Source organism: Perca fluviatilis, chromosome 7 (assembly GCF_010015445.1).
Source record: "Perca fluviatilis chromosome 7, GENO_Pfluv_1.0, whole genome shotgun sequence".
Taxonomy (NCBI): Eukaryota; Metazoa; Chordata; class Actinopteri; order Perciformes; family Percidae; genus Perca; species Perca fluviatilis.
The window spans coordinates 17,162,703-17,174,874 of NC_053118.1; the positions used below are offsets into that span (position 1 = coordinate 17,162,703).

At 36.0% G+C, this 12,172-nt stretch overlaps 1 protein-coding gene across 1 annotated transcript in view; it reads right to left on the reverse strand.

Moving 5' to 3' along the window:
- Positions 1–96: 96 nt before the first annotated feature.
- Positions 97–12,172, reverse strand: part of col14a1a (collagen, type XIV, alpha 1a) — a 140,138-nt gene continuing 128,062 nt past the window's right edge. Inside the window, 3 exon segments of the mRNA XM_039806678.1 lie at positions 97–1,654; positions 8,693–8,848; positions 9,855–9,932. Coding sequence (XP_039662612.1) covers positions 1,335–1,654; positions 8,693–8,848; positions 9,855–9,932 — 554 coding nt within the window. The 3' untranslated portion in view covers positions 97–1,334.

Sequence of the window (12,172 nt, forward strand, 5' to 3'; positions counted from 1 at the left end):
TTCTTGTCAAGTAGTCCTTTTACATAAATGTTGTAACAGCTAGTTTAAGTTTGACCTTTTCATGTCATTAAAGTCGAACAAATGACCAAAAACACATTTTATAGTCTCATTACAGATTTATTGGTTATAAAATCAAAAATACAAAATAAATAAGTTCATATTGTACTAAAGGGCGTGGTGGCGAGACGCATTCCTTATTAAATCTGTTCAATTTTGACAGTTTCTCAAATAGACCAGGGCCAGCTCACAGCTCAACTTTTAGTTACTTTAGTGCTTCTTTTTTCAGACTGCAGTGCATGAGGGCTTAAGTTTACACTTGTGTATCCTAATTGGTTTAACTGAGAGCCAGCTGACTGTTTTTTAATAATAACTGGAGGTCTCATTCCAGCAGGGGGTCAGAGGTCAACCAATGAGCATGCGGCTTCCACAGTAATCAGGCCCGACTGCATAAGAACAATAAACGAAACAAACTGGGGAAGCAACACGAGACCAACAACAGAATCTGAGTGTTAAAACCCAGAACAGACCTTGTTCATTATGTAGCAACAGAAGGAAATATTGCAGGACAAAATGTGATGGAAGTCAGATCTTCTGTGAATAAAAAAAAGCAATACATTTGATTGTGTTCCACAGTGTTAAGGTAATATTAAACTTAACAGAAATGGTATGCTTCTAAAGTAAATTTCGGGGCATCAACTCCAATAATAGTTGGTAAAAAGGAGCAAACTTAACACAATACTGTACGGAGAAACTCACTTCAATAACAAGAAGAGAAGAAGGACATAAAGACAGCATGGGAAGCGGAGAATCATGATTCATCATTATAAAAAGCAGCCTGTAACTTTACAAATGTTGCCAGCTCAACGTCCTCCATTTGAATTGTAAAATAATCTAGCTAGATACATACAACCAAAACAAGATGTGCATGTCCAGTTACACACTCAATGTTTGGCTCAAAGGAGACATGCAGCTTCACACAAAAAGAAGGGTTTAGTCCTGAATTCAGCTGTGAGATGGGAAGAAACAGGTCTTACCTTTACATTACCACTGGACGATGCTAACATAGATCAGGCACTTTTCGGACCCCCCTTTTTACAGCGATATCGTACAAGAGTCCACAGAGCTATTTACATTGTTTCACCAGATGGAGCAAACCACTGGATACACATGGAGGGGGAGGGGGGGGCTCTCACCACAGTTTCAGATGGGGGACGATGTGTGTGTGTGTGTGTGTGTCAGTGTCTGATTTGTTTCCATGTGTGACTATCAGTGTTTGTGTGTGTGTGTGTTGTGGCATGCGGGGCTCAAGCACTTTAGGTGAGTCCATCCTTCCTCTACAGTCCTCCCTCCTCACTCTGCTCCATGACGACGACATCACGTGAAAACCTCCTGGCGACGCCCGGCGACCTCACCTCCGTGTCCTCAGAGTGGGTGGGGCTCGAGCGGTAACCATGGTGGCCATGAGCCAGTTGTGAGGGCTGTTGGGGGTAGTACTGAGGGGGGTAACCACGGTAATAGGGGTCCTGCTCTTCCTCTCCCTCCTCCTCCTCCTCTTCCTCCTCGTCTTCGCCTCCTTGATCATTGCTGTAAGCCACTGCAGCAGGGTTGTACGGCTGGTTGTAGGGCTGGTAGCCGCCGTGAGGCAGGGGTTGGACTGGGGTGGTGGGAATATTTAGGGTCAGTTTGAGTGAATGTTTCTGGATCACCGCAGCGAACATAAACCACCACCACCACGGGGAACATGGAGCAAAGTTAAGGCTGACGTTTGGACTAAACCACCTTAAAGGCCACCATCACTTAAAAGCAATAAGGAGGCTGTGTGCTGTTAAAAGGTTACAAAACAAGTTGAATAGGAGTTGCACAGGCAGATTTGGGAGGTACGATAGTCCAAACGTTCTGGTTAATGAGGAAGTGTGTTAATGAAACTTAAGGAAAATCTGAAAAGATCACATCTGGGTCACATTTGCAGTACATGAGATGTACAAATAGAGGGGTTGTTCAGTAATAAATGCAGCTAATCAGCATCAAAGCAATTCATCACTATTTAGCTGATCCATCAGGCTTTAAAAGATGAGATTATTTTTCGTAGAAATTTGAGCTTGGAGCGGAGGCTGCTGCAGCAAACCATTGTGTGAACTGAGATCAGTGGCGGTGATCATCGCAGCAGCATTTTGGGGTTTTGTTCTTGTTATGTGGGAAGGTAAGCTAATCCATTTTTGTGTCAGAGACTGTAAATGATGAAGCAGGCAGATTAACGATCCAAATCTATCAAGAAAGTTAACTGATAGTCAAAATTAATCCAGTTTCTATTTAAATAAGGAATCACAGAGCATTGTGTGCATAAAGGCTTCAATCTGGTGCGAATGCTTCTAAAAACTTACACCAGACCAAAATTAGGACACAGAGTTGACTCAAAATTCCATGCTGTGAGATTGCTTAAAAATCCAAATAATTTGACAGAAGATCAAACAAAAAGGAAGTGTTTGTCGCAAGAGTAATTTAGAAAAAAGGTCTCAAAAAATCTAAAAACCGCTGCTGCAGGGTTAGAGGTCAAACACCGGGGCCAGGAGTAATTATCCATCAAGAAATATGGAGGCATCGAAGAAATAATTTATCAATTTCAAACAGCTCAGTTTTTAGTCTTATGTACAGGGCACAGAGGGAGGAGTGGAGGGAGGTGAGGAGAGGAGAGGAGGACGGTTGGAGAATGCTCCTCAGTAATCATTCCCATAGTCCTGTTGAACTTCAGTCAGAAAGAGGAAGAAACAGAGGGAGGGGAACACAGGGAAGATGTTACACCTCATATCAGGAGGAAAACCCAACAACACCAAAGAGTTAAACCTCTCAAACTGCACTGAACTTCCCCAGCTGTTGGGTTGCAGTTTTTGAGGTAGTAAAATGAAGAGTTATGATCTGATTCTCTCTTAAAAAATACACACACCCTGAGTAAATATGTGCAAAAATATTTAGCTCAAATAAATATTAAGACTTTCAAATAAAATGTTTGGAAAGAGGGAAATGTGTCAGATCTCTATTTCTCTTTCTGTACATGAGAAAGTATGAATAAAGATTTACAACACAGAAATCTGTAGTGAAATAATGTACAGAGTATACCCAGAAACAAAAACAGCATGCATTGTAAGTAATACTGAATCAAACTCTGCAAGCCCAGCAATTTCCTGCAGTTACACACCATAACTGCAATATTTTATAACACATTACTGAACAAATACTCATTTAAAGGTGATTCATAGCATGTGCACAGCTACACTAAAATATGATAAACTTTATTATGAATGCTATACTATGACGTTTTTCAACATACTATACTATGACTTTTTTATTACTTTTTTTGACATACGATACTATGACTTTTTTACTTAAACAAACTTTGTGTCAGGTCAGATAGCTTAGATAGCTTAGCTTAGACAGAAGGTGGAGTGTTCTAATCTTACATGTTTCAGGAAGTTTTGAGGGCTAATGTCCTAAATTAAAGATACGAATATGCCAAAATCGTATATATTTTTTTTTGTCAGGTCAGATAGCTTAGAGTGATGAGAGTGCTTTAAAGACAGAAGATTGTGTGTTTGAATCCTATATGTTTTGAGAGCCAGTACATTAATGAAAAGGACAAATAAGCCAAAAACATATATTTGGTGTGAGGTCAGATAGCTTAGAGTTCTAAGAGACTCATTGTAAGACAAAAGTTTAGGTTTTTAAATCCCATATATTTCATTAAGTTTTGAGTTCCAATACGCTAAGCGAAAGAGACAAATATGCCAAAAACATAATATTGGTTTGATGTCATATAGCTTAGAGTGATAAGAGAATGATTGGAAGCCAGAAGGTTGAGTGTTCAAATCCTATAGGATGCAAGTAGTTTCAAGACCTACATTACAGTAATGAAGAATACTAATAGATGATGAGAAAATGTGTGTTCCGGTCAATCTCTTTCCCACCCTGTAGTTCTGGAGAGATACACACAGTTTTTGAGATACTATACTATGACTTTTTTTTGATAGTATGACTTTTTTCGATATGCTATGCCATGACTTTTTAATGATTTTTTTCAACATACTATACTATGACATTTTTCGACATGCTATGACTTTTTTTTTATCACTTTTTTCAACATGCTATACTATGACTTATTTATAATTTTTTTTGGACATGCCATACTATGACTTTCTTATCAAATTCTTTTCGACATACTATACTGTGACTTTTATTTATCACTTTTTTCGACATTCTATACTATGACTTTTTTATCAATTTTTTTTCGACATGCTATACTGTGACTTGTTTTAATCACTTTTTTTGACATGCTTTACTACGACTTTTTTATAATTTTTTTTGACATGCTATACTATGACTTTATAAACACTTTTTCGACATACAATACTATGACTTTTTCGACATGCTATACTACAGAGCCCCCCTGGTCCCACTTTGTCAAAAAAAATTAATTATAACTATCTCGTGGCCACGAGATAGTATCTTGAGGCCTCGAGATAATTCTTCTTCATATTTTATAGCCTATATTTATACTTTTTACATGTATATATGTCACAAAGTGGAGCCAGGCAGCCAGAGTTTTCTTATGTTGTATATAGTGTGGTGTTTTGGGTATTTTATTTTGTATATAGTGTGGTGTTTTGGGTATTTTATTTTGTATATAGTGTGGTGTTTTGGTTTGCCTGGCACAGAACGGAAGACTCCTCCCAGCGCACCTGAGGCATTTCTCATCAGGAGAGATGCTGGAGGAACACGGAACGCGCTCCAACACACCGGGAGCGCATTTTGATAATGAATGGCTGAGACACAAGGAGGAAAGAGGAGCGGATAGAGAGTGAAAAAGAAACGTTGGGGACGCTACAGGAGTGCAGGACAGAGCACAGATAGACGTGTTACTCGAGGCCACGAGATAGTATCTCGAGGCCACGAGATAGTCATAATAAATTTTTTGACAAAGTGGGACCAGGGGCTATACTGTGACTTTTTTATAAATTTTTTTGACATGCTATACTATGACTTTTTTATACATTTTTTTTCGACATGCTATACTGTGACTTGTTTTAATCACTTTTTTCGACATGCTATTCTACAACTTTAAAAAAAAAAAAATTGACATGCTATGCTATGACTTTGTCGACATGCTATACTATGACTTTATAAACACTTTTCGACATACAATACTATGACTTTTTCAACATGCTATACTATGACTTTTTTAATCACTTTTTTTCAACATACTATACTATGACTTTTTATCACTTTTATCGACATACTATACTATGGCTTTTTTCAATATCAGTGACTTTTTTTTAAATCACTTTTTTCCACATGCTATACTGACTTTTTTATGACTTTTTTGACATGTTATGACATACTATGCTATGATTTTAATGACATTTTTTTATGACATACAATACTATGGCTTTTTTAATCACTTTTTTCGACATACGATACTATGACTTTTTTACGAAAACATGAGCTTTGTGTCAGGTCAGGTAGCTCAGGGTAATAAAATTTTGATTGGAAGACAGAAGGTTGAGTGTTCAACTCTTACATGTTTCAGGAAGTTTTGAGGTTCAATGTCCTAAGTTAAAGAGAGACGAATATGCCAAAATCGTAACTGTTCTGTCAGTTCAGATACCTTAGAGTGATAAGAGAATAATTAGAAGACAGAATGTCAGGTGTTCAAGTCCCATATATTTCATTAAGTTCTGAAGTCCAATATGCAAAGTGAAAGAGACAAATATGCCAAAACATAAGTTTTGTGTCAGGTCCGAGAGTGATTGGAAGACAGAAGGTTGAGTGTTCAAATCCTATAGGGTGCAAGAAGTTTCAAGACCTACATTATAGGAATGAAGAATACTAATAGATGATGAGAAAATGTGTGTTCCTGTCAGTCTCTTTCCCACCCTGTTGCTTTGGAGAGATACATGCAGTTTTCAACAATCTATACTATGACTTTTTTTATCTCTTTTTTCGACATGCTATACTACGATTTTTTCGATGTACTATACTGTGACTTTTTATCACTTTTTTACCATGCGATACTATGACTTTTGTATAATATTTTTTCGGCATGCTATACAATGACTTTTTTCACTTTTTTCGACATGCCATACTATGACTTTTTAATCACTTCTTTCGACATACTATACTATGACTTTTTGTCTCGACAAGCTATACTATGACTTTTGACATGCTATACTATGACTTTTGTATCATTTTTTTCAACATACTATACTATGACTCTTTTCAACATTAAACTATGACGTTTTCATGACTTTTTTCGACATACTATACCATGAAGTTTTTCTGACTTTTTTTTAAGATTATTTTTTGGAGTGACAGTGGATAGACAGGAAAGGGGGAGAGAGATGGGGGATGACATGCAGCAAAGGGCAGCAGGTCGGATTCGAACCCGCGCCGCTGAAAGACTACATGGGGCGCACGCTCTTACTGGGGAAGCTAGAGGCCGCCCCAACGCTTTTATGACTTTTTTCGGCATACTATACTATGACTTTTTTGTACATAGTATACTATGACCTGTTAGGAATTTTTGACATACTATACTATGATGTTTTATGACTATTTCAACATACTATACTATGACGTTTTTATGACTTTTTTTGACATACTATGACATACTATACTATGACTTTTAATGACATTTTTTTATGACATACTATACTATGGCTTTTAATGACATTTTTTATGACATACTATAATATTACTTTTTATGATTTCTTTGACATACTAAACTGACTTTTTATGAATTTTTTATGACATACTTTACTATGACTCTTTATGACATTTTTTACAACATAGTATATACTATGACTTTTTATGACATACTATACTGACTTTTTTATCATGTTTTTATGACCATATACTGTGACATTTTATGACTTTTTTAACGACATACCATACTTTTTATGATATTTTTATAACATACTATACTATGGCTTTTCATGACATTTTTTATGACATACTATACTGACTTTTTATGACTTTTTTATGACATACTATGCATTTTTATACTTTTATACTCTTTTTGATATAATATACCAAGAATTTTTTATGACTTTTTTACGACATACTATACTTTGACTTTTTTATGACATACTATAGTATGACTTTTCATAATATTTTTTATGACATACTATACTATGCCTTTTTAATTATATTTTATGACATACTATACTATGAATTTTTATTATATGTTTTATTAAATACTATACTATGACTTTTTATTATATTTTTATGACATACTATACTATGACTTTTAATTGATTTATTTAAGGCGTACTATATTATGACTTCTTTTTTACCTCTTGACATCCAGTAATGAGATATGAGATATAATAGGCTAACTGTGTTGTTCCCACAGCTTTAAACAGCATATAGAAAGTTATGGGTTTGGTTAAGTAAGAAATACCAGTAAACTGATCTATACCTTTAAATATCAGCTGCAATATCTAACTGCTATGAAAAGAACAATACTACTCCACATACTGTATTTTCCATTTAAGTGGTCAGGGAGGCATTCCTTGCATGGTTTAAAATAACAGGCAAGACTCTTCTAAGTCAGAAAAAAAAATATGTTTGACTGGAATCAATTTACATAAATGGTTTGATGGATGAAGTAATGTCTCATCCATCCGCTACTTTTAGCAGATGATGTTTCATTAAGACGACTCATCAGAAGCTGTTAGATGTGTAATATCCTTGCTGAGATGGCCCAAGACAATGGATCCATAAATGTCCTCATCACTATGAATATTCAAAGACGTCCAGTGTGTGTGTGTGTGTCTGAATGTGAGTGTAACATCATATTTTATTACATCTTAATATAGACAAATAGCTTTGGTCAGTGACACAGTTAACTTCTTAATCCATCAGTGTGGACATGACTGTATAAATGTCACAGTAGAACAACCATAAAAGCTAGATCACTCTCCAATTCTCTGAGAGCTTTATGAGAACAATAACCATCTCACAGCTGGCTGTCACTGTGAAAACAATATTTCAGTGTTTTATACGTGTAAAAGATGGTTTATATGATGGAAAGACTAGGCAGGGTTAGACTGTCTCAGCTCGATACATTAGCAAATATAACAATAAAACAAATATGTCTGAATAAATCTTAGTAACACTGACGGTTTCTCTGAACAAGTCTTTCCAAAGTGTAAAATGACAGATTTTAGGTTAATGGACAATTGGGACAAATAAGGTCTAAATAAAGAGCAGCTAATGTTTTTGTTAAGTCTGGGTATTTGGTGTTTTGACTGCATTTGGGAAAATATTTCAGTCAAAATGTTATTTTTGTTTCAATTGCCAGAACCTGATTTAATGTCTACATGTGTGCTTTTGTGTTTTTTTTTGTGGTTTCTAAACTTTTTTTTTGTCATGGCCCTTTTGGAAACCGAAACAAATCAAAATTACGACAAGATTAGTATTTTTGTATAGAGATGCCTACAACATACTGTAGAAGTTATAATTGTTAAAAATACTGTAAGAAACACCTAAAATGTCCTCATATCTGCTCATGACTACATTATAGTGGTTTATAAACTGTTTTATTAAATTAATTAAATGAATAAACTGCTTAGAAATGCTAAATAAGGGGGGTTGAAGTAAAGTGTTACCACAGAATAAATAGCAGCTGAATGATGTTTACCTCCAACGTTGTACCCCACACAGGAGTTCTGGTCACAGTATCCTGGTGGGCCAGCTGGTCCTGAGGCACCTGGATTCCCCGACCTCCCCGGTGTTCCCGGGTTACCAGGCCGACCAGGGGGGCCCTGGCTGCCTGTCCGTCCTTCCCCTGGCGGGCCTGAGGATTGAGGAAAAGTTTGTGTTAAAGATGGGCGAGTACATTAAATCATTAAGTCATCAATAAGCATCCGGTAAAACGACTCCGCCAGTGTGATGCCTGGTGAGAGGGGATAAAGGAAGAAAGGGAAGGAAAAGAAACTGAAAATGTGTCAAACAGGCTACATCCTGTCACTGTACTATCACCTCTTCAATCTCTTCTAAATCCCTCTCACTGCTGCTGTGACAACATGGCAGAAAGGACATGATTGTCATTTCTGGACGAGGGAGCTGATAGTGAATGTCCTGAGGGCAGGAGCGGGAATAACACAGTTCTTAGCTGAGACTTAGCCAGAAGCTTCTGTTTTCTGTTTACACAAGAGAAAGTGCTCCATCAGGACTCACTTCAGCAGTCAGCCAAAATATGAAATCAATATTTTGATAGGAGCTAAAATTATCATCCCACAAATATTCCAGAAAAGCACGGCAAATAAAGACGGATAGCTCTGCCCTGTACATTTCTCTCAGAAAAGATTTCCTTTTTTATATATTAAAGTTTTGAATTTCTTTAATAAGAGTTTTTTGATCATAGATACGTTTCAGGGGACTTTTGTCAGCTTGTTCTTGAGTATTGATCGCACAACAGTAAACAGAAAATCCCAGCACTGACATATTTTCATTACACAAACCACAAACTCCACACAGCGCACAGGGAAATCAATACAGCGAATTATATTCATGGTCCAAAACGTCTGCTTGCTTTTCTCAGACAAAGATTTAACAGAAAGTAAAGCAGATCCAAACCACATTAGGTATCTGTGCTATCATATTGTTTCAATATTTGAAACATTTGGGTTTTTTTTTTCCAGAGGGAACACAATGAAAAATATTCTACATATGGAAGCTCCAGCGCTAAGCTGCAGTTGGAAAACACCAAAGGAATGTTCAGGAACAGAATTATGCTAAATTATCTGGTTTAGCTTACCGAGCATGCTCAGAACTGTTTCTTCAGTTTTTCAGTATCTTACCTGGAGGTCCGGATTGTCCTCGAGGTCCCTGACTCCCAATCCCAGGACTCCCCCTCTCTCCCTTCTCTCCCGGCAGACCTGTAAACACACACAGTTCAAAGTGATCCACTTTAGACTCAATAATCACATCTCATGGTGCACACACAGCTCCCTAAGGGGGTAACTATAATAAAAACTTGTAATAAGCAGTAATCACAACCTTTTTTGCTTAAGACCCTTTCAGAGTTATTAACAGTTCCATCCGAGAGATTTCCCCTCTAAACTTCTATAAATATAAATATTTTATTTTTATTATATATATATATATATATATATATTTATTGTTTTTTACAGATTTGTAACGCAGAACTTTGTTTTTCCTTCTTTTCAACCCTCATTAATCATCTCTGGAACCCTCAGATTTATCTTGTGACCCTTTGGAGGGGGCTCGACCACTTGAATAAAGTACCTAATTGTATATAAAGTTGGGGAAACTAGATCCACCTCAACCAGCTACAACAGTAACATGCTACGTACACATTGTTGTGTCAGCAGTAACAATCTAATCATGTAAATATATCACAGACAGACATTTTTACGTTGATACTTAAAGTAAATATTGCTGTTAATAGGTCTCCATTTTGACGTTACATTGGTACTTTTATGGAAGAAAAGCATCTGAATAATTCTTTCACCACTTTCTATTCCAACATCGGTTATACATTGCAAGTTTTTTGAGAAATGTGGCGGAGAAATTATGCGTGGATGATCAGTCTAATAAATTGTATGATAAACCCAGACTTGGCTCTGTACTGCTGTCCAGCGGTGCAGCTGTTTGAATGACCTAATGGAATATTTTTACTCTAATATTAGAGAACCACACAAAACCTGTGTTCTGGAGATTTTATGTCCTGCTGCTTTTATGACTGTCTTAATCAATTGCATCGGTAAAGAGGAAGTAAGCACAGTGAGGTTCAGGAGGAAACATTTTATATTACCACAAAAAAAATTTAAAAATAAAAAATATTTTTAAAATGGGGCCCCCTTGTTTTTTTTTTTAAAAAAAAAAAAAATTTTTTTTTAAAAAAAAATTTTTTTTTTTTTGTGCGTGTGGAGGGCGTTTTTTTTTTTTTTTTTTTTTTTTGTTTATATACCATCTTTTTTTTTATTTAATATTTATTTTTTTTTTTTTTGTGTGTTTTTTTTTTTTTTTAAATTTTTTTGTTTTTTTTTTTTTTATTTAATAAAAAAAAAAAAAAGTGTTTTTTTTTTTTTTTTTTTTTTTTTTTTTTTTTTTTTTTTTTTTTTTTTTTTTTTTTTTTTTTTGTTCCTTTTTTTTTTTTTTTTTTTTTTGTTGTTGTTTTTAGAATCATAGGTCTGAACTGCTGAAGAGGAGGTAACCATGCTGGATATTTCCTGACAGCTGCTCTCAGCTTTCCTAACCCTCCACATGTGCAGGCTCATTCGGTATGTGGTTCTTTAGTGTGGGTTATGTGTTTTAGAGAAGAAGATGGAGCCTCATAAAGGCCCTTATTTCACTAAGGGCTTGTGGCAGGGGAATGACCTCATGGATATTAGAGTTACTGTCTTTTGGCCTGGACTTAACTTTGTGGGAGCTGTGATCCTGACTATGAGTCAGAAATCAGGCCAGACCACGAAAAGCAGCAAACAAGCAGGTAGGTTGAAGTGCAAACTGGAGCAAGTTTTCTGTTCTTTTCACAGTAAAAGCCTCTGGCTATTGCTGAAAAGGATGATGCATCACTTTACATCCAGTAATGCATTTGATTATTTCACAGCCACACAATGCTTTCGCCAGCTGTAGACTCCGGTTATACATGAACATTTGTTACAACTCCAGAGCTTTATACAGTCCTGTCGCAATAATAATCTTTATCCAAATGACTGGCTATGTCACTTATTCAGAGGACTGCAACAGGAAATGCAGAGATATAAGTGAGATGAAATTAAGACATCAGCTACAACAATGCTTGACCTACTTTTTTGTGCAAAGGACATACACTTTCCTATTGGTTTTCTTAAACTTCACATTATTTTGTTTTGCCTTAAAAAAAAGCACATTTTACATGCATGATGATTAAGATTAAGATTTTTTTTGTTTTTTGTGATCAACTTTTTATTGGCACCTTAGACATACAAAACAAATTTCACACCGGGTGACAGCTAATAGCAGATGGTCCACAGAACAGATCAACACAAATTGAACAAGAACAAAACCCTCTCCCACCCCCCACCCTCTGCGGTCTCGAGAAAAACAAAACAAACAAACAAACAGAAACCATACCTTGCCTAATCACTCTCCCCTAATTCTTGTGGGGTTG